Genomic DNA, 24751 nt, shown 5'->3' with positions numbered 1-24751 from the left:
GAGCCATAACCCCCCAAAGTTAATCCCTAAGTAGTATGGAATCTTAAGGCATAATTTCAGTCTTGTCTTAAAACTACAAAAATGCTTGTTTTTGGTCCCTTTTTGGCCCTTTATCCTATACTGTTTGCCTTCTTAACCCCTAAAAATAAATCACAACCTTCTACTTTTGGTATTTAACATTGTGGTACAATTTCAGAGCAATTGAAATACTTATAAACAACTTATTGTCCTGAAACTAGAAAATGGTTGTTTTGGGCCCCTTTGGGCTCCTAATTCCTAAACCTTAGGGACCATAACCCCCAAAATTAATCCCAAGCTTCCTTTTGTGGTTATAAACTTTGTGTTAAAATTTTATTGGTTTCTATTTACTTACACTAAAGTTATCTGGAAACCATCTGTCTTTGGACAACGCTTACAATGACAACGTGATACCAATATATGACCAAATTTTTTTTAATTTTTGCAGTCGTATAAAATTAGCAGTAATTGAAAATCCAATGTACAATTCAAGTGTAAGAGCTATAATCAATAATTTAGTAGCTATAATCAATGATTTAGTAGCTATAATCTGTCCAGTTTCTTTATGAGAGAAACAGTTCAAAGAAATTCGAATCTTTTTAACCAGATGCTTGGTACAGCTATATACAACCACAGAGTTCGAACCCTGAACATTGGGGCAAGTATGGACACAACATTCAAGCTTGATACAGCTCTGAATTTGGATTGTGATTAAATATTTGAAACAACACAGGTTTCTGACACATAATGAATATGGTCTAAGACCTTAAACTTAAAAACTTAAAACATTACCTATTATGTTCCAATATCCAAAATCTAAATACATGGTTAGATTCAGCATAACAAAAAACCCCAAGATATCAAATAAAGTTCAATTTTGGGCCTTTAAATTTCAATGTGGACCAATTTGATAACCGGGGCCAAACATCAACCAGATGCTCTGCAGGGCGCAGCTTTATACGATCGCAGAGGTTGAACCCTGAATGGTTGGGGCAAGAATGGACACAACATTCAAGCTGGATTCAGCTCTAACTTTTGGATTGTGATTAAATAGTTGACACAGCATAGGTTTCTGACACAGAATCAATGTGGTCTAATAAACTTAAAATTTTTGTTTTGCCTTTGAGCAATTCACTATGCTGTTGAATATTAATCCTTTCAAAAAAATGTTTGAAGAAATTTTATTTTTATTTATGAAATTTCAAATGAGAAAAATTGACCCCCCCCCCCCCCCCCCCACCTCAATTTTTTTTCACATCCCCTTTTCCTTTATTCCAAACCGGATCTCAATTCAAATTTCTAATGGAGTTTGCAACCAGGGTTTCCGCTGGCGATCACCATTTTTGCAATTTGCGAAAAGATAACAATTGTGGCGATTAAAATTCGTCATTTGCGAAAGAATTTTGCCAAAGAAATATATAACGATTTATTTTCATCCATCTTGTTTATTTACTTTTTTTAGGGTTTCTCTGATTTTACCGATCAGACAATACTAGGAATTCACTTTGAACTCATTAAGATTTTGACAGAAAATCAATAATCGGCTGATTTCATTCAAATATCGCCCCACTCTTACTAGTTACGTGAAACGTAATTCATCTATCTGACTCTTCCAATCAAGTGAAAAAAAAATTGAAAAAATAATACAAAGGGATGTGAATATTTTCCAGGAAAACTATAGAGAATCAAAGTTTCAAATCAATTTCGGAATTTATTTTCTCTCTTGATATTCAATGACAGCAATTTAAAGAATAAACTGCTTGTCCGCTTTAGTGGCCGTATTCTTGCCAGTTGAAACAGACTTATAATTACATTAAACTAGAGGCTCTAAAGAGCCTGTGTCGCTCACCTTGGTCTATGTGCATATTAAACAAAGGACACAAATGGATTCATGACAAAATTGTATTTTGGTGATGGTGATGTGTTTGAAGTTCTTACTTTACTGAACGTTCTTGCTTCTTACAATTATATCTATAATGAACCTTGCCCATTAGTAACAGAGAAAAATATTTGGTAAAAATTTACATAAATTTACCGAATTAATGAAAATTGTTAAAAACTGACTATAAAGGGCAATAACTCCTTAAGGGGTCAATTGACCATTTAGGTCATGTTGACTTATTTGTAGATCTTACTTTGCTGAACATTATTGCTGTTTACAGTTTATCTCTATCTATAATAGTATTCAAGATAATAACCACAAACGGCAAAATTTCTTTAAAAATTACCAATTGGAGGGCAGCAAGCTAACAACCGATTGTCCAATTCATCTGAAAATTTCAGGGCAGATAGATATTGACTTGATAAACATTTTTATCCCATGTCAAATTTCCTCAAAATGCTTTGGTTTTTGAGTTATAAGCCAAAAACTGCATTTTACCCCATATGTTCTATTTTTAGCCGTGGCGGCCATCTTGGTTGGTTGACCGGGTCACACCACACATTTTTTAAACTAGATACCCCAAAGATGATTGTGGCCAAGTTTGGATTAATTTGGCTCAGTAGTTTCAGGAGAAGATTTTTGTAAAAGATTACTTAGATTTATGAAAAATGGTTAAAAATTGACTATAAAGGGCAATAACTCCTAAAGGGGTCAACTGACCATTTTGGTCATGGTGACTTATTTGTAAATCTTACTTTGCTGAACATTATTGCTGTTTACAGTTTATCTCTATCCATAATAATATTCAAAATAATAACCAAAAACAGCAAAATTTCCTTAAAATTACCAATTCAGGGGCAGCAACCCAACAACGGGTTCTCTGATTCATCTAAAAATTTCAGGGCAAATAGATCTGACAAACAATTTTACCCAGTGTCAGATTTGCTCTAAAGGCTTTGGTTTTTGAGTTATAAGCCAAAAACTGCGTTTTACCCCTATGTTCTATTTTTAACCATGGCGGCCATCTTGGTTGGTTTGGGGGGTCACGCCACACATTTTATAAACAAGATACCCCAAAGATGATTGTGGCCAAGTTTGGATTAATTTGGCCCAGCAGTTTCAGAGGAGAAGATTTTTGTAAAAGATATATTAAATTAACGAAAAATGGTTAAAAATTGACTATAAAGGACAATAACTCCTAAAGGGGTCAATTACCATTTTGGTCATGTTGACTTATTTGTAAATCTTACTTTGCTGAACATTATTGCTGTTTACAGTATATCTCTATCTATAATAATATTCAATATAATAACCAAAAACAGCAAAATTTCCTTAAAATTACCAATTCAGGGGCAGCAACCCAACAACGGGTTCTCTGATTCATCTGAAAATTCCAGGGCAGATAGATCTTGACCTGATAAACATTTTACCACTGTCAGATTTGCTGTAAATGCTTTGGTTTTTGAGTTATAAGTCAAAAACTGCATTTTACCCCTATTTTCTATTTTTAGCCATGGCAGCCATCTTGGTTGGTTTGGCGGGTCACGCCACACATTTTTTAAACTAGATACCCCAATGATGATTGTGGCCAAGTTTGGTTTAATTTGGCCCAGTAGTTTCAGAGGAGAAGATTTTTGTAAAAGTTAATGACGACGGATGACGGACGCCAAGTGATGAGAAAAGCTCACTTGGCCCTTTGGGCCGGGTGAGCTAAAAATATACAATAGCTATCCAGTTATCGTCCTATCTTATTATTCCCATTATTCCCGTTTATCAATTTTAATTTTTTATTTTACATTTATGTGTCTGAAACTTTGTCTGACTCCCGTTTACAATTGATACGAAATATTTTTCACACCTGAAATGCCAGTGAACCCCGACGCCTAGATTTCGCTGAATGAAGATCAAAAGATTAGAATTACATAATACTAATCTTTTAATTACCTTGGGTTAAACTACGCATTCCACATTCTTTAGGTGTCACAAAACAATACACATTTTATTGTTTCCACCGTACAAGCAAGTGAAAATGATTGCTGGAATGAAGCAAAAAGGTCAGAATACAAACATGTATTTTTAATACACTATCGATCATGTCTGTTTCATATGTTTGTTTAAAGTATTTTTAGAAAAAAAAATCATAAAAATGTTCTATTGTATGATTTACTTTTATTATAAAAACTCGTTTTAAAAAATCCACACGATCTAATTTTAAAAGTTCATGGCAATCACTTATTTTTCGTTGGTTAATAGCTACACCAAAAGTCGTCGATGCGCTTTAAACCGCGTTATTAGATGGTTAACGAACAAGACTTAAATGAGATATTTTCACTCCCGGCATGCATCAAAGACTTAAACTACGTCACATAAGTCAGAAAGTTTCAAAAAATAAAATTAATAATTCCCAATTTTCTTCTCTATTAGATTTCATATCAAAATAAAACTTGGTGAATATATTTTTTATGGTATATGAACATAATAAGATGAAAAGTGAAAAATCGCAAATTATCCCTTTAATGTAGACCAATTTGAAAACGGGACCAAAAATTAAGAATTTTCATACACAGTTAGATTTGGCATATCAAAGAACCCCATTTATTCATTTTTTTATGAAATCAAACAAAAGTTTAATTTTGGACCCTTTGGGCCCCTTTTTCCTAAACTGTTGGGACCAAATCTCCCAAAGTCGATTCCAACCTTTCTTTTATGGTCATAAACCTTGTGTTTAAATTTCATAGATTTCTATTTTCTTCTACTAAAGTTATGGTGCGAAAACCAAGAAAAATGCTTATTTGGGCCCCTTTTTGGTCCCTAATTCCTAAACTGTTGGGACCTCAACTCCCAAAATCAATCCCAACCTTCCTTTTGTAGTCATAAACCTTGTGTCAAAATTTCATAGTTTTCTATTGACTTAAACTTAATTTATAGTGCGAAAACCAAGAAAATGCTTATTTGGGCCCTTTTTGGCCCCTTATTCCTAAACTGTTGAGACCAAAACTTCCAAAATCAATCCCAACCTTCCTTTTAAGGTCATAAACCTTGTGTTTAAATTTCATAGATTTCTATTGACTTAAACTTAAGTTAGAGTGCGAAAACTAAAAGTCTTCGAACACCGCCGATGACAACTACGACGATGCTGTCGATGACAACAACGCAGATGACAACGCCAACGTGAAACTAATATATGACCAAAAAATTTTCAATTTTAGCGGTCGTATAAAAATTCAGACAAAATACAAAAGATATATACATGTATATGTTATGAACCTAGATGTGTCGGATCGACATTATTAAAAGCTTGAGGTCATTTTCAGAAGTGGAAATGTAAAAGTGAAGTTCAGTATTTTTGTTGTTTTTACTTTCCAGATAACTGCTATTTTTAATAAATTTTCAAAGTCTATATAAAGTCTGTAATTTCAGCAAAAATCTGTGGAGCAGAACCAAACATACCGGTAAAATCAATGAGTTACTCACATACTTAAAAGTATCTCAATATGTGACAGTATTTAGAAGAAAGATGAATATTGTTTGATGCAGAATGACAAAATGACAAATAAGGCTTATAGTATAGGTGTTCACAACCACTTTGTGGAGAGGCACAAAAAATCAACAATAACCACCCAATTCGAAGTGTAAGGCTACATTATACAAGTCTATGTGTCATGCTTTAAACTCTTACCTTATCACAAGGCAATAATTTCCTCCATGGTGTTAGATTTTCTGTACATACTATCTCTTTGGGTAAAGCTGAATATCTCAGATACATTGATTTCATATGATAACTTTTAGTGGCCACACCTTGGGGTCTAAAGGACCAGTGGGGACTCACAGTAGATTTCAAATCCATAAAATTCAGAGATGAGCAAAACAGACCACCGAGAGCATTAACAAGATCTGACCACTGTTTGTCTATGCTGAAAGATTGAGAAAAAATGTTTCACATGGTAAATTGACTTACTTGAGATACTAAGTCTTTAATTCATAATTCATAATCATGAATGTACATAAATGTTGGTTTTGTGCCAATCAAGGGGGTATAAATCTTTCTTTTTTTTTATATATAGGATTTCGCTATTTTTTCTATAAATAAAAACAAACCTTTTTTTTCTATAAATAAAATACAAACTACTTATTGGAGTATTACTACTATGTTAAGGAGTTAGAATAGCTAGAATTTTGGAAATGAGATGTCTATAGTAGAGGGTTCAATATACCACAGGGGGGTCAAAATACCATGGCTAAATAAAATTTTCAAAACATCTTTTCAAGCAAGGAAAATACTTACAAATACTTATTGGAATATAATTACTATGTAAAAGATTTATAACAGCTGATTTTTTTAAATCCAAGGTCTATAGTAGGGATTCAATATACCATGGTAGGGGGTCAAAATGACAATGCAAAGTAAAATTTTCAAAATATTTTTTCAAGCAAGTAAAACACATACAAACCACTTATTGGAGGAGTATGATAACTATGTAAAGGAGTTACAGTAGAAAATTTTACTTTGCCCCCCCCCCCCCCCAAAACCATGGTATTTTGACCCCCCCACTATAGACCTTTTATTCCAAAAATTCTAGCTACTGTAACTCCTTTACAAAGTTATTATACTCCAATAAGTAGTTTGTATGAACTTAACATGCTGGAAAAGACTTCTTGAAAACTTTACTTAGCCATGGTAATTAGACCCTTCACGGTATATTGAACCCCCTACTATAGACCTCTCATTTCCAAAATTCTAGCTATTCTAATTCCTTAACATAGTTATAATACTCCAATAAGTAGTTTGTCTGTAATTAACATGATGGAAAAGATAATTTGAAAATTTTACTAAATACCATGGCTTAGTAAAATTTTAACCCCCTATTAAAAACCTCTCAATTAAAACTAGAGGCTCTAAAGAGCCTGTGTCGCTGACCTTAGTCTTTGTGAATATAAAACAAAGGCAGAGGATGGAATCATGACAATATTGTGTTTTAGTGATGGTGATGTGTTTGTACATATTACTTTACTGAAATTCTTGCTGCTTAAAATTATCTCTATCTATAATGAACTTGGCCAAGTAGTTTCAGTGGAAAATGTTAGTAAAAATTTACAATTTTGTGAAAATTGTTAAAAATTGATAGATCTTGACCTGATTAACAATTTTAACCCCATGTCAGATTTGCTCTAAATGCTTTGGTTTTTGAGTTATAAGCCAAAAACTGTGTTTTACCCCTATGTACTATTTTAAGCCATGGCCGCCATTTTGGTTGGTTTGGCGGGTCACACCACACATTTTTTAAACAAAATACCCTAAAGATGATTGTGGCTAAGTTTGGATTAATTTGGCCCAGCAGTTTCAGAGGAGAAGATTTTTGTAAAATATATATAAAATTTACGAAAAATGGTTAAAATTTGCCTTTAAAGGGCAATAACTCCTAAAGGGGTCAACTGACCATTTTGGTCATGTTGACTTATTTGTAAATCTTACTTTGCTGAACATTATTCTTCTTTACAGTATATCTCTTTCTATAATAATATTCAAGATAATAACCAAAAACAGCAAAATTTCCTTAAAATTTCAAATTCAGGGGCAGCAACCCAACAACGAGTTATCCGATTTATCTGAAAATTTCAGGACAAACAAATTTTACCCACGTCAGATTTGCTCTAAATGCTTTGGTTTTTGAGTTATAAGCCAAAAACTGCATTTTACCCCTATGTCCTATTTTTAGCCATGGCAGCCATCTTGGATGGTTGACCGGGTCACCAGACACATTTTTTAAACTAGATACCCCAATGATGATTGTGGCCAAGTTTGATTAAATTTGGCTCAGTAGTTTCAGAGGAGAAGATTTTTGTAAAAATTAACGACGCAGGACAATGACGGACGCAGGAGGCCGGACGCTGGACGCAAAGTGATGGGCAAGCTCACTGGGCCTTTTAGGCCAGGTGAGCTAAACTAAAGGCTCTCAAGAGCCTGTGTCGCTCACCTGGTAATGTATTTACTGATGTCAGCCATGTTTGATAGGCCGGGTCATTAGACACTTTTTTTAAATAGATACCCTAGTAATGATTGTGGCTAAGTTTGGTTCAATTTGGTCCAAAGTTTGAGAAAAGAAGATTTTTGTACAAATTACAAAAAATGATGAAAAGTTGTTAAAAATTGACTATTAAGGGCAATAACTCCTTAAGGGGTTTACTGACAATTTTGGTAATGTTGACTTATTTGTAGATCTGAAAATTGTTGCTGTTGACAGTTTATCCCTATCTATAATAGTATTCAAGATAATAGCCAAAAACTGCAAAATTTCCTTAAAATAATAAAATTACTAATTTTAGGGCAGCAACCCAACAACAGGTTGTTGGATTCATCTGAAAATTTGTGAGGGGATAGATCTTATTCTGATGGACATTTAAATCTTGAAATATTTGTCCTTAATGTCTTATTTTCAAAGATATAAAGCAAAAATTGCATTTCACTACTATGTTCTAATTTAAGCCATGTCAGCCATTTTGTTTGGTAGGTGGGGTCATCAGACACATTTTTTAAATTTGGCCCAGTTGTTTCAGAGAAGACATTTTTGAACAAGTTACAAAAAAACCCAAAAAGTTGTTAAAAATTGACTATGAAGGGCAATAACTCCTTAAGGGGTTGACTGACAATTTGGTCATGTTTACTTATTTGCAAATCTTACTTTGCTGAACATTATTGCTGTTTACAGTTTATCTCTATCTATAATAATATTCAAGATAATAACCGAAAACTGCAAAATTTCCTTCAAATAACAAATTCAGGGGCAGCAACCCAACAACAGGTTGTCCAATTGGTCTGAAAATTACAGGGCAGATAGATCTTGACCTGGTAAACAATTTAATCTCGTCAGATTTGCTCTAAATGCTTTGGTTTATGAGTTATAAGCCAAAAACTGCATTATACCCCTATGTTCTATTTTTAGACATGGCGGCCATCTTGGTTGGTTTGGCCGGTCACTCCACACATTTTTTAAACTAGATACCCCAATGATGATTGTGGCCAAGTTTGGATTAATTTGGCCCAGTAGTTTCAGAGGAGAAGATTTTTGTAAAAGATTACTAAGATTTACGAAAAATGGTTAAAAATTGACTATAAAGGGCAATTACTCCTAAAGGGGTCAACTGATCATTTTGGTCATGTTGACTTATTTGTAAAGCTTACTTTGCTGAACATTATTGCTGTTTACAGTTTATCTCTATCTATAATAATATTCAAGATAATAACCAAAAACAGCAAAATTTCCCTTAAATTACTAATTCAGGGGCAGCAACCCAACAACAGGTTGTCAGATTCATCTGAAAATTTCAGGGCAGATAGATCTTGACCTTAGAAACAATTTTGCCCATGTCAGATTTGCTTTAAATGCTTTGGTTTTTGAGTTATAAGCCAAAAACTGCATTTTACCCCTATGTTCTATTTTTAGCCATGGCGGCCATCTTGGTTGGGTGGTCGGGTCACACCACACATTTTTGAAACTAAATACCCCAATGATGATTGTGGCCAAGTTTGGTTTAATTTGGTCCAGTATATTGGAAGTGGGTTCAAAATACCATGTGGGAACCAGATGCTCTGCAGGGCGCAGCTTTATACGACCACAGAGGTTGAACCCTGAACGGTTGCAGCAAGTATGGACACAACATTCAAGCATGATTCAGCTCTAAATTTGGATTGTGATTAAATAGTTGACACAGCATAGGTATCTGACATAGAATGAATGTGGTCTAATGAACTTAAAATCTTTTTTTTTTGCCTATGAGCAATTCACTATGCTGTTGAATATTAATCCTCTCAAAAAAATGTTTGAAGACATTTTCTTTTTATTTATGAAATCTGAAATGAGAAAAAAATGACCCCCGCCCCCCCCCACCCAATTTTATTTTCACATCCCTCTTTCCCTTATTTCAAAACTGATCTCAATTCAAATTTCTAATGGCCCCTAGCAATAACTACTTATTTAAATATATCATAAAATATTAAAATGTAAAAAAAGTGCTTGTTATCAATGAATGGTAAAGATCGTTTTAATTTATCAGTTGGTAGTAAAAGTGAATATACATTGTATATTTTATTAAACAATGATTTAAGTTGATTCAACTACTATTCTGGACAAAGAAAGATAACTCCAATTGAAAATGTCTTGCTATTGCGCAATATTGTGCAATTAAATATTTCTTCTATTGCGCAATACTGTGCAATCGAAAATACTTGCTATTGCACAATACTGTGCAATTGAAGATTTCTTGCTATTGTGCAATTGAAAAATTTCCTGCTATTGCACAATACTGTGCAACTGAAGATTTCTTGCTATTGCTGAATACTATGCAATTGAAAATTTCTTGCTATTGCACAATACTTTATATAATAATTTTGGATCCTGATTTGGTCCAACTTGAAAACTGGGCCAATAATAAAAAATCTAAGTACATTTTTAGATTCAGCATATCAATGAACCCCAAGGACTCAATTTTTGTTAAAATCAAACTTAGTTTAATTTTGGACTCTTTGGACTTTAATGTGGACCAATTGGAAAACGGGACCAAAAATTAAGAATCAATATACACAGTTAGATTTGGCATATCAAAGAACCCCAATTATTCAATTTTTGATGAAATAAAACAAAGTTTAATTTTGGACCCCGATTTGGACTGACTATCTATCAACTGGGCTAATAATCAAAAATCTAAGTCAGTTTTAGATTCAGCATATCAACCAGCCCCAAGGATTAAATTTTTGTTAAAATCAAACTTAGTTTAAATTTGGACCCTTTGGACTTTAATGTGGACCCAATTTGAAAACGGGACCAAAAATTAAGAATCCACATACACAGTTAGATTTGGCATATCAAAGAACCCCAATTATTCAATTTTTGATGAAATCAAACAAAGTTTAATTTTGGACCCCAATTTGGATTGACTTGAAAACTGGGCTAATAATATAAAAACCAAGTACATTTTTAGATTCAGCATATTAAAGAACCCCAAGGATTTCAGTTTTGTTCAAATCAAACTAAGTTTAATTTTGGACCCTTTGGACCTGAATGTAGACTAATTTGAAAATGGGACCAAAAATTAAGAATTTACATACACAGTTAGATTTGGCATATCAAAGAACCCCCATTAATTCAATTTTTGTTGAAATCAAACAAAGTTTAATTTTGGACCCTTTGGGCCCCTTTTTCCTAAACTGTAGGGACCAAAACTCCAAAAATCAATCCCAACCTTCCTTTAATGGTCATAAACCTTGTGTTTAAATTTCATGGATTTCTATTAAGTTATACTAAAGTTATGGTGCAAAAACCAAGAAAAATGCTTATTTGGGGCCCTTTTTGGCCCCTAATTCCTAAACGGTTGGGACCTCAGCTCCCAAAATCTATCCCAATCTTCCTTTTGTGGTCATAAACCTTGTGTTTAGGAATAAATTTCATTGATTTCTATTTACTTATACTAAAGTTATTGTGCGAAAACCAAGATTAATGCTTATTTGGGCCCTTTTTTGGCCCCTTATTCCTAAACTGTTGGAACCAAAACTCCCAAAATCAATCCCAACCTTCCTTTTGTGGTCATAAACCTTGTGTCAAATTTCATAGATTTGTATTTACTTAAACTAAAGTTATAGTGCGAAAAAACAAGAAAATGCTCATTTGGGCCATTTTTGGCCCCTAATTCCTAAACTGTTGGGACCAAAACTCCCAAAATCAATCCCAACCTTCTTTTTGTGGTCATAAACCTTATGTCCAAATTTCATAGATTTATATTTACTTATACTAAAAATTAATATAGTGCGAAAAACCGAATGACAAGGACAACACAGATGAGGATGCCAATGTGATACCAATATACGACCAAAAACATTTTTTGCAGTCGTATAAACATGACCCTGGGGTCAAAAAAACATGCTGTATAATGACCACCCGGTCATTTTACCCCATGGTATTTTGACACCAGGTTCACTTTTTAGGGGGTTCAAAATACCAAATGACTCCAGCAGTCAGCGGTCCTTGGATCACGTATTGCTTTTTTTTTTTAAGAAAGCAACTTGTTTTACAATCCCACCAAAATTCTAAAGTTTAAGATGTAAAATCATGCCTTTAATGACAAAGGCCACCCCTACTTAGGATACAACAACCATTTACAAAATTTCTATATGCAAATAATGATAATTTTGTTTTGGAAAATATTTTTTTTAATGAACCCTGCTCTTCCAAGTATAAAGACACACAGGGCAAAGTTGAAAGTTCGTCATGATTTCCAAACTTTCGACATCAATTTCAAACCAATGCTCTGAGTCTGAATCTCTAATTGCAAGTGATCATGTCAAACACTCACATGATACCAAACGGACTAAACCATAAAGGGAGAAGATAAAACCTGAAAAAGCCACCAGTCTGCGAGCTGTACATCCATTAATCAATAACCAATATTTTCTTCAAAAATCCTATTAAAAAGTTTTGTTTTTGGACCCTTTTTTCTGTAACTATAAGGAACAAAACCAACATAATCAATCCTTGCCTTTCTTTCATGGTATGGAACCTTGTGTTACAATTTCATAAAGATCACTACACTTATACTAAGGTTATTGTCTGGAAACCAGAAAATGCTTGTTTTGTAAGACATAATAGTGTTCTGTGAAAATATGTCCTCTTGAACCGTTTTTCATGGAATTTTGGTATTTAATAATGTCCATTGCCATGAAATAGTGTCCCTTAAGTGGACAGATTTTAACTGTCAAAGTCATGAAATAGTGTCCACCCACAGGACAAGTTTGCATAGTAGCTGCTTTTAAATTATGTCCTCCAAAGGAAGTAATACAAAGGTCATTAAAAAGTTTTAATATACTTGAAGTTTGATAAAATCTAAACAATTGAAAAGAAACCAATTAATATACAAATATAAACAAACAAATAGTGGATGGAAGGGATTATAGAGACATTGAAGTTCTCAGAAATACCCAATCAATGCTTATGACAATAAGACAAAGAAAGTGTGTAAAGTATAAAAATCAGTTTTTAACAACTTTACTAAATTAATTATGAGAAGAAGGCAATAAAAAATACAGAATTTTGGTATTAAATTAAGTCCATTTGTAATGAAATATTGTTCCCTAAGTGGACAGCATTTTACATTAACAGTTACCGGTATGAAATAAGGTCTATCCACATGGACAATGTTTTGTAGTTATTGTTATTAAAGTATTCCATGTCCTTGGAAAATTAAAGACATTAGTGAGCACGCTCACATACCCCACGTCCCCACATTGTCATTGGAGAAATTAAATAAGTGTAAGAAAAGAAATTTGTATAAGAAGAAAAAAACAAATCATAATTTCCTGTCAATATGCACAACTACATTGTATGTCCTAATTATCTACAAAGTTTCATGAAATTCAGTTGTCACTTGTGTGGTTTCAGAGGAGTTGCGATGACAAACTGTTGCAGAAGTACATTGAGGCAAATAAGTTCAAAGGGGCCTATTAACTCCTAGAAAACAAAAATGTGTCCAAAGTACACGGATACCCAACTTGCACTATCCTTTTCCATGTTCCATGGACCGTGAAATTGGGTAATAATCTAATTTGGCATTAAAATAAGAAAGATCATACTATAGGGAACATGTGTACTAAGTTTCAAGTTGATTGGACTTCAATTTTATCAAAAACTACCTTGACCAAAAACTTTAACCTGAAATTCCCACTTTCTTTTTCTAAGTTCAGTGGACCCTAAAATTAGGGTCAAAAGTCTAATTTGGCTTTAAAATTAGAAGGATCATATCATAAGCAACAAGTGTATTAAGTTTCAAGTTGATTGGACTTCAGCTTCATCAAAAACTACCTTGACCAAAAACTTTAACCTGAAATTCCCACTTTCATTTTCTATGTTCAGTAGACTGTGAAATTGGGGTCAAAAGTCTAATTTGGCTTTAAAATTAGAAAGATCATATCATAAGCAACAAGTGTATTAAGTTTCAATTTCATTGGACTTCAGCTTCATCAAAAACTACCTTGAACAAAAACTTTAACCTGAAATTCCCACTTTCATTTTCTATGTTCAGTGGACCGTGAAATTGGGGTCAAAAGTCTAGTTTGGCTTTAAAATTAGAAAGATCATATCATAAGCAACAAGTGTATTAAGTTTCAAGTTGATTGTACTTCAGCTTCATCAAAAACTACCTTGACCAAAAACTTTAACCTGAAATGGGACGGACGGACAGACGCACAGAGGGACTAACCAAAGGAGCCACAGAGCCAGAAAACATAATGCCCCTCTACTATCGTAGGTGGGGCATAAAAAATTGAATCGAATTTCCTGTCGATATGCACTTCTGCATAGTATGTCCTTATTATCTACAAAGTTTCATGAAATGCTGTTGTATGGTTTCAGAGCAGTTGTGATGATGAACTGTTGCAGTAGTACATAAAAGCAAATAAGTTCAAAGGGGCGTATCCTGGAAAAAAATTGAATCGTAATTTCTTGACGATATGCACATCTACGTAGTATGTTCTTATTATCTACAAAGTTTCATGAAATTTTGTTGAGTGGTTTTAGAGGAGTTGCGATGACAAACTGTTGCAGTAGTACATTAAGGCAAGTAAGTTCAAAGGGACGCAACTCCTAGAAAAAAAAATGAATCGTAATTTCCTGTCCATATGCACATCTTCATATTATGTCCTTATTATCTTAAAAGGTTTCATGAAATTCTGTTGTGTGGTTTCAGAGGAGTTGTGATGACAAACTGTTGCAGTAGTTCATTAAACGGATACTAGCTACGATTTTCATTAAAATTACTTTTTTTAATCTATATGCTGGATTTTGTACAAAAAGTAAAATAACTATGATTAAAACAGTTACTGGTTACTTTCCATTTATCATTTAGAAGTTTTTTAACATTTAACACCTACATTTTTATATTGTCTATAGATAATAATTGGATGTTAAGCCCAACACTTATTCATATGATCTATGTTGACCATTACTCGTCAGTTCCCAATGCACAATCGCACATTGTGCCTCAAAGGGAAAATAGTCAAACAGGGAATGTTATCGCGAAAATGGTACATGAATTTACAGTTTCTGAAAGAAAAGAAACAAACCAGATCCCCCCAGGGCGCAGCTTTATACAACCGCAAAGGTCGAACCCTGAACGCTTGGGGCTAGTATAGAGATAACATTCAAACTGGATACAGCTCTGAATTTGGAGTGTTATTAAATAGTTGACACAGCATAAGTTTCTGACACAGAATGAATGTGGTTTAATGAACTTAAAATGTTTTTTTTTTGCTTTTGAGCAATTCAGTCTGCTGTTGAATATTAATCCTTTGATATTTGAAGAAATTTTCTTTTTCATTTCTGAAATCTGAAATAAAAAAAATTGAACTCCACCAATTTTTTTCACCTCCCCTTTTCCCTTATTCCAAAAATGATCTCAATTCAAATTTCTTATGGAGTTTTCAACAATAACTACTCATTTAAATACATCATAAAATATAAAATGTCATTCAGTCATGATTTTAGTTGATTTAACTACTATTCTGGAATCTGGACAAAGAAAGATAACTCCAACGCAACATTTTATATTGGCAAATTTCCAATGAAGTTCATTAACCTCAATTTTTGGCAAATTTCCAATGGAATTTATTAATAATAAAGTTTTTGGCAAATTTCCAATATATACATAATTTAAGAGCAGTTTAGGTGAGATCAAGGATCCGGAAATTTTTTCACCTAATTTCGGTCATTTTCAAATAACTTTTTAATAAAGTTTGTGCCCCTTTTCAAAAAAAGATGGTTGAATTATCATTACTGCACTCATACTCGAAGCATCAACGAACTTGTTTCAATGTTGATTGTTGTATCGAATTTTCTTCATGATTTATCCTTCCATTTTCCTAAAATCAATGAAGAGCAATAAAGGGAAGGTAACAGTTTAAAATTGAAATAATTTTAATGACTCAAAAGTATAATTTTCTCAGTCATCGCTAAAGTTTCTTTCGATTCTGAAGTCAAAATTCAAATCGGATGTAATGCGATTAACACTAAAACAGACAATTCCAGACTCGTTTCCGGGATTAGTTTTGTTTATCAAATTCACAGGAAATCATCGGCTTTTTAATATATTGCCTTAAATAGTGTAATAGTATTAGTGATAATAGTTGCACTTGCTTAATTTAGCATGAAATCATTTTAAATTTACAACTTATTGTCTAATCTGCGGAAGAGAATTTCAAGCATGCATATTACATAGTAAAAAGCATGTGTGTTAGCAGTGAAAAAATACTTTTTTTAACTTAAATTAAACAAGTTTTATCTTAAATCAGAATTGGTATTGTCTTAGCTGAATAATAATTAAATAATGAAGACTGTTGTTTATGTGGAATTTTAATTTCTTTACAATTTTAATAGTTCTGAGCTCGTGATCAAAAGTCAGGTGTGAATCAAAAACTCAGGTAGATCAGCAATCATTAGCCAATATTCCCCTGGGGCATATAAACAAAAGTTATTAGGAGGGCCCTCAGGATTATAACACTACACTGGCAATAACTCCTAAAGGGGTAAACTGACCATTTCGGTCATGTTGACTTATTTGTAAATCTTACTTTGCTGAACCTTAATGCTGTTAACAGTTTATCTCTTTCTATAATAATTTCAAGATAATAACCAAAAACAGCAAAATTTCCTTAAAATTACCAATTCAGGGGCAGCAACCCAACAACGGGTTGTCCAATTCATCTGAAAATTTCAGGCCAGATAGATCTTGACTTAAATCAATGTCAGACTTGCTCTAAATGCTTTCGTTTTTAAGTTATAAGCCAAAAACTGCATTTTACCCCTATGTTCTATTTTTAGCCGTGGTGGCCATCTTGGTTGGTTGCCCGGGTAAGCAACACATTTTTTAAACTAGATACCCCAAAGATGATTGTTGCCAAGTTTGGATTAATTTTGCCCAGTAGTCTCAGAGGAGAAGATTTTTGTAAAAGATAACTAAGATTTACGAAAAATGGTTAAAAATTGAATATAAAGGGCAAAACTCCTTAAGTTTATCTCTATCTATAATAATATTCAAGATAATAACCAAAAACAGAAAAATTTCCTTAAAATTACGAATTTAGGGACAGCCACCCAAAAACGGGTTGTTTGAGTCATCTGAAAATTTCAGGGCAGATAGATCTTGATCTGATAAACAATGTTATCCCATGTCAGATTTGCTCTAAATGCTTTGGTTTTTAATTAATGAGCCAAAAACTGCATTTTACCCCTATGTTCTATTTTTAGCCGTGGCAGCCATCTTGGTTGGATGGCCGGGTCAATGGACACATTTTTTTATACTACATACCCTAATGATGATTGTGGACAAGTTTGGTTTAATTTGGCCCAGTAGTTTTAGAGGAGAAGATTTTTGTAAAAGCTAACGACGGACGACGGACGCAGGACGCCAAGTGATGGGAAAAGCTCACTTGGCCCTTTGGGCCAGGTGAGCTAAAAATAAGTTCAAAATGGAGATAAAGAAAACCGATCTCAACAAAATGACCGATATTATTTCTGTAAAAAAAAAAAGACCAAAATCCCAACAATTAAGTTCAGACTTTTGAGTTTCCTAATCAGTCATAACTGGTATATATGACGGTTTGTGGACCCTTGGGTGAGATATTAAATCAGCTTCAATTACCAACCTTACACTGCTTTTAAATAATGTTTTGTACTTAAGTCATTGTCCATTAACCTGGAAACCCTTTTCCCCCCTTTTTGCACCTTAATCCTTAACAGTTTGAGCCATAACTCCAATATCCAAAAGCTAAATACATGGCTAGATTCATCATTTTGGATGAAATCAAATAAAGTTCAAATTTGGACCCTTTAGACCTCAATGTGAACCAATTTGATAACCATTCCCAAATATTAAAAATCTAAATACATTTGTACATGGTTACATTCAGCATATTGAAGAACCCCATATATTGAATTTTTGTTGAAATCAAACAAAGCTTAATTTTGGACCCAGATTTGGGCCAACTTGAAAACTGGGCCCATAATCAAACTAGAGGCTCTAAAGAGCCTTTGTCGCTCACCTTGGTCTATATGAATATTAAACAAAAGAAGCAGATGGATTCATGACAAAATTGTGTTTTGGTGATGGTGATGTGTTTGTACATCTTACTTAACTAAATATTCTTGCTGCTTACAATTATTTCTATGTATAATGAACTTGGCCCAATAGTTTTAGTGGAAAATGTAAGTAAATATTTACAAATTTTATGAAAATTGTTAAAAATTTACTATTAAGGACAATAACTCCTTAAGGGGTCAATTGACCATTTCCATCATGTTGACTTATTTGTTTATCTTACTTTGCTGAACATTATTGCTGTTTACAGTTTATCTCTATATATAATAATATTCAAGATGATAACCAAAAACCACAAAATTTCCTTGAAATTACTAATTCAAGGGTAGCAACCCAACAACAGGTAGTCTGAGTCATCTGAAAATTTAGGGGCAGATAGATCTTGACCTGATAAACAATGTTATCCCATGTCAGATTTGCTCTAAATGCTTTGGTTTTTAAGTAATGAGCCAAAAACTGCATTTTACCCCCTATGTTCTATTTTTAGCCGTGGCAGCCATCTTGGTTGGATGGCCGGGTCATCGGACACATTTTTTTATACTACATACCCAAATGATGATTGTGGACAAGTTTGGTTTAATTTGGCCCAGTAGTTTTAGAGGAGAAGATTTTTGTAAAAGCTAACGACGGACGACGGACACAGGACGCCAAGTGATGGGAAAAGCTCACTTGACCCTTTGGGCCAGGTGAGCTAAAAATAAGTTCAAAATGGAGATAAAGAAAACCGATCTCAACAAAATGACCGATATTATTTCTGTAAAAAAAAAAAGACCAAAATCCCAACAATTAAGTTCAGACTTTTGAGTTTCCTAATCAGTCATGACTGGTATATATGACGGTTTGTGGACCCTTGGGTGAGATATTAAATCAGCTTCAATTACCAACCTTACACTGCTTTTAAATAATGTTTTGTACTTAAGTCATTGTCCATCAACCTGGAAACCCTTTTCCCCCCTTTTTGCACCTTATTCCTTAACAGTTTGAGCCATAACTCCAATATCCAAAAGCTAAATACATGGTTAGATTCATCATTTTTGTTGAAATCAAACAAAGCTTAATTTTGGACCCAGATTTGGGCCAACTTGAAAACTGGGCCCATAATCAAACTAGAGGCTCTAAAGAGCCTTTGTCGCTCACCTTGGTCTATATGAATATTAAACAAAAGAAGCAGATGGATTCATGACAAAATTGTGTTTTGGTGATGGTTATGTGTTTGTACATCTTACTTAACTAAATATTCTTGCTGCTTACAATTATTTCTATGTATAATGAACTTGGCCCAGTAGTTTTAGTGGAAAATGTAAGTAAAAATTTACAAATTTTATGAAAATTGTTAAAAATTGACTATAAAGGACAATAACTCCTAAAGGGGTCAAATGACCATTTTGGTCATGTTGACTTATTTGTAAATCTTACTTTGCTGAACACTATTGCTGTTTACAGTTTATCTCTATCTATAATAATATTCAAGATAATAACCAAAAACAGCAAATTTCCTTAAAATTACCAATTCAGGGGCAGCAACCCAACAAAAGGTTGTCTGATTCGTCTGAAAATTTCAGGGCAGATAGATCTTATCCTGATAAACAAATTTACCCCCATGTCAGATTTGCTCTAAATGCTTTGGTTTTTGAGTTATAAGCCAAAAACTGCATTTTACCCCTATGTTCTATTTTTAGCCATGGCGGCCATCTTGGTTGGTTGACCCAGTCACCGGACACAATTTTTAAACTAGATACCCTGATAATGATTGTGGCCAAGTTTGGTTAAATTTGGCTCAGTAGTTTCAGATGAGAAGATTTTTGTAAAAGTTAACGACGACGGACGACGACGGACTACGGACGACGGACGCAAAGTGATGGGAAAAGCTCACTTGGCCCTTCGGGCCAGGTGAGCTAAAAATGTCATCATAACCACGGTTACCATATGACGTAGTCAAAAGCTAGCCAACTGTCAGAGGCTCACAGAGGGAAAAAATGACGTGCTTCAGTCAATAATACATTTTTGATACAAAATCACGCTATTAACACTTTTAATACTTAAATTTAATGTTAAAAGTGTTATTATAAATTATAACATACACGATAAAATTATGTTCACAGCAAATTAGAAAATCCTTCACGTATGCTGAACAGATCAGGTTGGGTTTTTCAACTTATATATGTGTTGTCAACAAATACCTGCACTGGAAAATAACATTAAGTCAGGGGTAATCCGTAATATATGTGTAATTCAGGTCTCAGAAAGGGTATATACTGTGACATTCCCGGCTTAGGGCTTATATCCGCTTCTCCTTTGGCTCAAGGGATATCAACTCTAAGCCAGGAATGTCACAGTATATACCCTGTCTAAGACCTGAATAACATATAATGTTCATGTTTTTCATACCTAAGGACATATTTTCATAGGAAATTGTGTCCATGGACAGTATTTACTAAGAAATGAGGGACACATGAGGGACACTATTAATTCCTACAGTTTATGGCTCCTTATTCCTTAAACATTAGGACAATCACTCCCAAAATCAATCCAAACTTTCCTTTTGTGGTATAAATGGAACCATGTGGTATAATGTCATATTCATTAATACTTTTACAGAAGTAATTGTCTGGAAAACTATTGTCTTGGGAAATAAACAACACAGATGCCAACAATGTCACAGCATTATACCACTATATAAAACTATCAAAGAATCTTTCATTCTTAACATTTAGTCATTACTTACTTTAATGTTCCAAGTTTGAACCACACCCATAATTCAACACCAGGTGGTGCATCTTCTGGAGGATACCCCCACTTTTTGTGTTTCCAAAATCCTTGTGCTTGTGTTAAGTGCAATTCTTGTACATTATAAGTTGACAGAACATCACCCAAAGATCTTGGAAATAATCTGTAATGAGTATCTGAAAAAGATAAAGTAAAGGACATTTCCTCACATTGTCATTAAATTATATTTACAATATGATTACATAAAATGAACTACAGATGAATCAGGGAGTTGTAAAGGTTGAAGTTAGTTTTCTCGTTTATAAATATATTTGAATTGTCTTAAGCTTGCATTTGTCATAGAAGGGCCTTTTCAAGCTTGACTATGTGGTATGAGTTTTACTAATTTTTTAGGGCAATGACCTATAGTTGTTAATTTCTGTGTTATTTAGTCCCTAATAGCAGAAATTCTCTAAAAATGGCATCATAACACATCTTTTTGTCTTCAATAGTTCTAAAGTCTTTGAGAAATCAAAATTAGAATTTCAAAGAGGTCGAAACAGGATGAAATAGGATGAATAGATTATATAAACCGAAGGGAAAAAATAATACAGCCCCAAACGAAATAAAAATAAACAAGTCTAAACTGAAATATATATATTCACTAAATGTTTTACAGAACTGAGTGATGGAATCTTTTTTTTTAATAAATTCTAGGGACATTTATAATTTTCTAAACATCAGACCTATATACATGTATATCTATATAATATAGAAATCATGAGAAAATCTGTATCGCATGCTGTACCACAAGGAGAAACAAATATCAGTCCCAAGGGCCAAAGGTCTTGAGTTCTGATATTGGTTGAGTGGTTTCATACAGCATGTGACACAGATTTCCCCATGTATTGATCTGTTTATCATATATATACATTTTGTAACAAAATAATATTCATTATATGTTAGGGGATAACAATTTGAATTTGAGATAGGGGCCTGGCAGATTTTAGAAATAAATATTCTGGTAACCATTTTGATAAATAGAGAATAATAAATGACAAAATCTGTATCATATGTCGTATCATTCTGAGACACCAATATCAGCCCAAAAGCCTTAAGGCCTGAGGGATGATATTGGTCGAGGGTGATACGGCATGTGATACGGATTTTGCCATGTTTTATACGCTTTATCATATATTTCAACAGGAGAGTTATATTATATGAACTGTTCACTGGGTAACCTTTAGTTGTACTTTTGTCTTATTTTAAAAGCCTTAAAAGAAATGCTCAATTACTTATCCAAAGCACCTGGGTAACATTACAATTTGCGTGCTGTTGTTTTAAAAATATTTTGTTTATCATGTTTATTATTGTATTTTTTCGTGTGTTTTGTATTTTTATAGTTGCATTTAGTGTGCCAAACAAATATGAAAACTTGATGTTCTTGACGTCACATGAACATACCAAACAATGATGTCATTCAATAAATTGCGTCACGCCCGAATGACCGTACTTATTTTGAGAGAAAATATTTCTTAAGCAAAAAATAAAATAAAAAAAATAAATAAATATTGACTGTAAAAAATAATAATAAGTTTCTTTGTAACATTAAAGCTCTTACTGCAAAATGTGCCTCTGCGGTGGCTTTTAATCTAACTGTTAATTTTACAACTTTTGGTGAGTCCTAACATTTAGGCATTGGAGGATCACCCTATGAAGCCTTGCTTGGTAAATGTGCAAAATTGATTCACATCAGAAATCAAAATTCTGAAAGAAATATTGATGCCCTTAGAAAAGGAGCTCAAGAGGGAGTATTTAAATCACCAAGTGAACATGATAACATTTACAAATAAAATGCTTTGCAGGGCGAAGCTTAATATGACCGCAGATGTCAAACTCTGAACAATTGAGGCCAGCATGGACACAACATTCAAGATTGATACAGCTCTGAATTGGATTGTGATTAAATATTTGATTTTGACACAGTCTAGGTTTCTGACACAGAATGAATGTGGTCTAATGAACTTAAATTAAAATAAAATACCTATTATGGTCCAATATCCAAAATCTAAATACATGGATTGATTCAGCATACCCCAAGAATTCATTTTTTTATGAAATCAAACAAAGTTTAATTTAGACCCTTTTGAACGCAATGTGAACCACTTTGATAACAGGAAGTACACCACTAATTCATGGTCCCATTGCTTTCTATGTTAAATTCCTCCGTTTCCAGCAGGCACACCTCTTTTATTTTAAGTTCAAATAAAGTGGCAATCATTGCATTTCAAAGCAACACTTAATGGTGTCTTGTACTGAAAAAATCAACATACCTTGCATGGCATATAAGAAAGAACTGGTTCCCGGAACTTCAGATGTACCAATACAGGTACTTCAGATCTGACAAACAGACAAAAAGTACCCTCTTTTTAAAATTTGGTGCAGTTTTTTAAATATTCAAAACTAAAAGTCCAAAAGTGTTCTACAATGATCACCAGTCCTTCAGCTTTCATTTGATACCAAAAATACCTAAATATTCTACATATTTTGAAAGTTACACTCATGCGTAGGAACTATTTTGTGTTAAATATGTACTACTTTCTGGTATGTGCTTTCTGGCCGGGCCTGAATTAGTGGTGTTACACCAACAGGGCCCAAAAATCAAAAATCTAAATACATGGTTAGATTTAGCATATCAAAGAACCCCATACATTCATTTTTTGTTGAAATCAAACAAAGTTAAATTTAAGTTTAATTTTGGTCCAAATTAGGGTCCAAAATAAAACGTTGTTTGATTTAAAAACAAAAATTGAATATATGGGGTTCTTCGAAATGCTTAATCTAATTTTGGACCCTTTGCACCCCAATGTGGACAAATTTAGAAACAAGGAACAAATTCCAATCAAAGAGCTGATAGCTCTGAGGTGGAAGAAGGTGAATAAAAGGTTACTTGAATTACCATAAAAGCAGCCCCACTAACCCAGCCTGCTTTGTTCCATTATCGTTATGACATATTTTTTTTTCTTAAACAAGAATGTGTCATTAGTACATGGATTTCCCATCCGTACAAATCATTTTCTATGTTCAGTGGACTGTGAAACTTAGGTAAAATCTTTAATTTGGCAGTAAAATTAGAAAGATCATATCATAAAGAACATGTGGTACCAAGTTTCAAGTTGATTGGATTTCAACTTCATCAAAAACTACCTTGACCATAAACTTTAACCTGAAGCAGGACTGACGGACAGACCAGAAAACATAATGCCCATAAATGGGGCATAAAAATAGTAAGACTTGTTACATACCCGCCAACTTTTGAAAGTTCCTATGGGTTTTTTTAGTGAGCGACAACAATTTTAAAGGTTACAATTTTTAGCGAAGTATTTTGTTCGATCTGGATTGTCTAGAAAAAACTTACATGCCTTTTTCCTAATTCTGTTTGCATGATTCTAGTTATTAAATCGGTAGAAGAGATGAACATGTAGCTAGCAGACCAGGGTTTAATTTCTTGTGTAAGAATATTAGATGCTTGTTGAATTATGAATTATGCACAAAGATGGACCGTTTAACAGGTTGGGAACAACACTTCAAATGAGGGGAAGAACATTACAACCCACTGTAAAAAATGAAAACCTTTATATTCATATTAGTTGATGAAAGTATTAAATGGTCAAAACATGTCAAAAGAATTTTGTGATGTTTCTAAACTTATATCTCCTTTATTAATTTGACCGCTAATTTAGAAAAGTTTTTGAGTTAAAAATCTTAAAAATGTTCTTTCTTTTTTTTTTTCAACAGTAAAATGACCCCTTGTTCTAGGATCAGTCCCTCATTAAAGGGACTCCTGGCTCATAATGGGAGGGGGGAGAATGGTCCCAACCTGTTTGTAGGTCTTTGTGAAAAAAGAATACTACATTGTCCTTTAAATGACTTAATTGAATACAAAAATGTTACAACAAGTATTACGTCAATAAATTAGTGAAAAAAAATACTATTTATTAACTTTATGGT

General features: G+C 33.3%; 1 protein-coding gene across 1 annotated transcript in view; it reads right to left on the bottom strand.

The window, feature by feature from the left end:
• LOC134721348 (GPI transamidase component PIG-T-like) overlaps positions 1-24751 on the bottom strand; it is a 191649-nt gene that overhangs the window by 155600 nt on the left and 11298 nt on the right. The window contains exons 2-3 of the mRNA XM_063584288.1: positions 20760-20937; positions 5580-5814 (exon numbers count right to left, since the gene is read on the bottom strand). Of these exons, the coding sequence (XP_063440358.1) occupies positions 5580-5814; positions 20760-20937 (413 nt within the window). The remainder of the gene's footprint in view (positions 1-5579; positions 5815-20759; positions 20938-24751) is intronic.

Source organism: Mytilus trossulus, chromosome 6, assembly GCF_036588685.1.
Source record: "Mytilus trossulus isolate FHL-02 chromosome 6, PNRI_Mtr1.1.1.hap1, whole genome shotgun sequence".
NCBI classification, from domain to species: domain Eukaryota; kingdom Metazoa; phylum Mollusca; class Bivalvia; order Mytilida; family Mytilidae; genus Mytilus; species Mytilus trossulus.
Note: the sequence above shows the minus strand (reverse complement) of the source record. Positions and strands in the feature narration are given on the sequence as shown.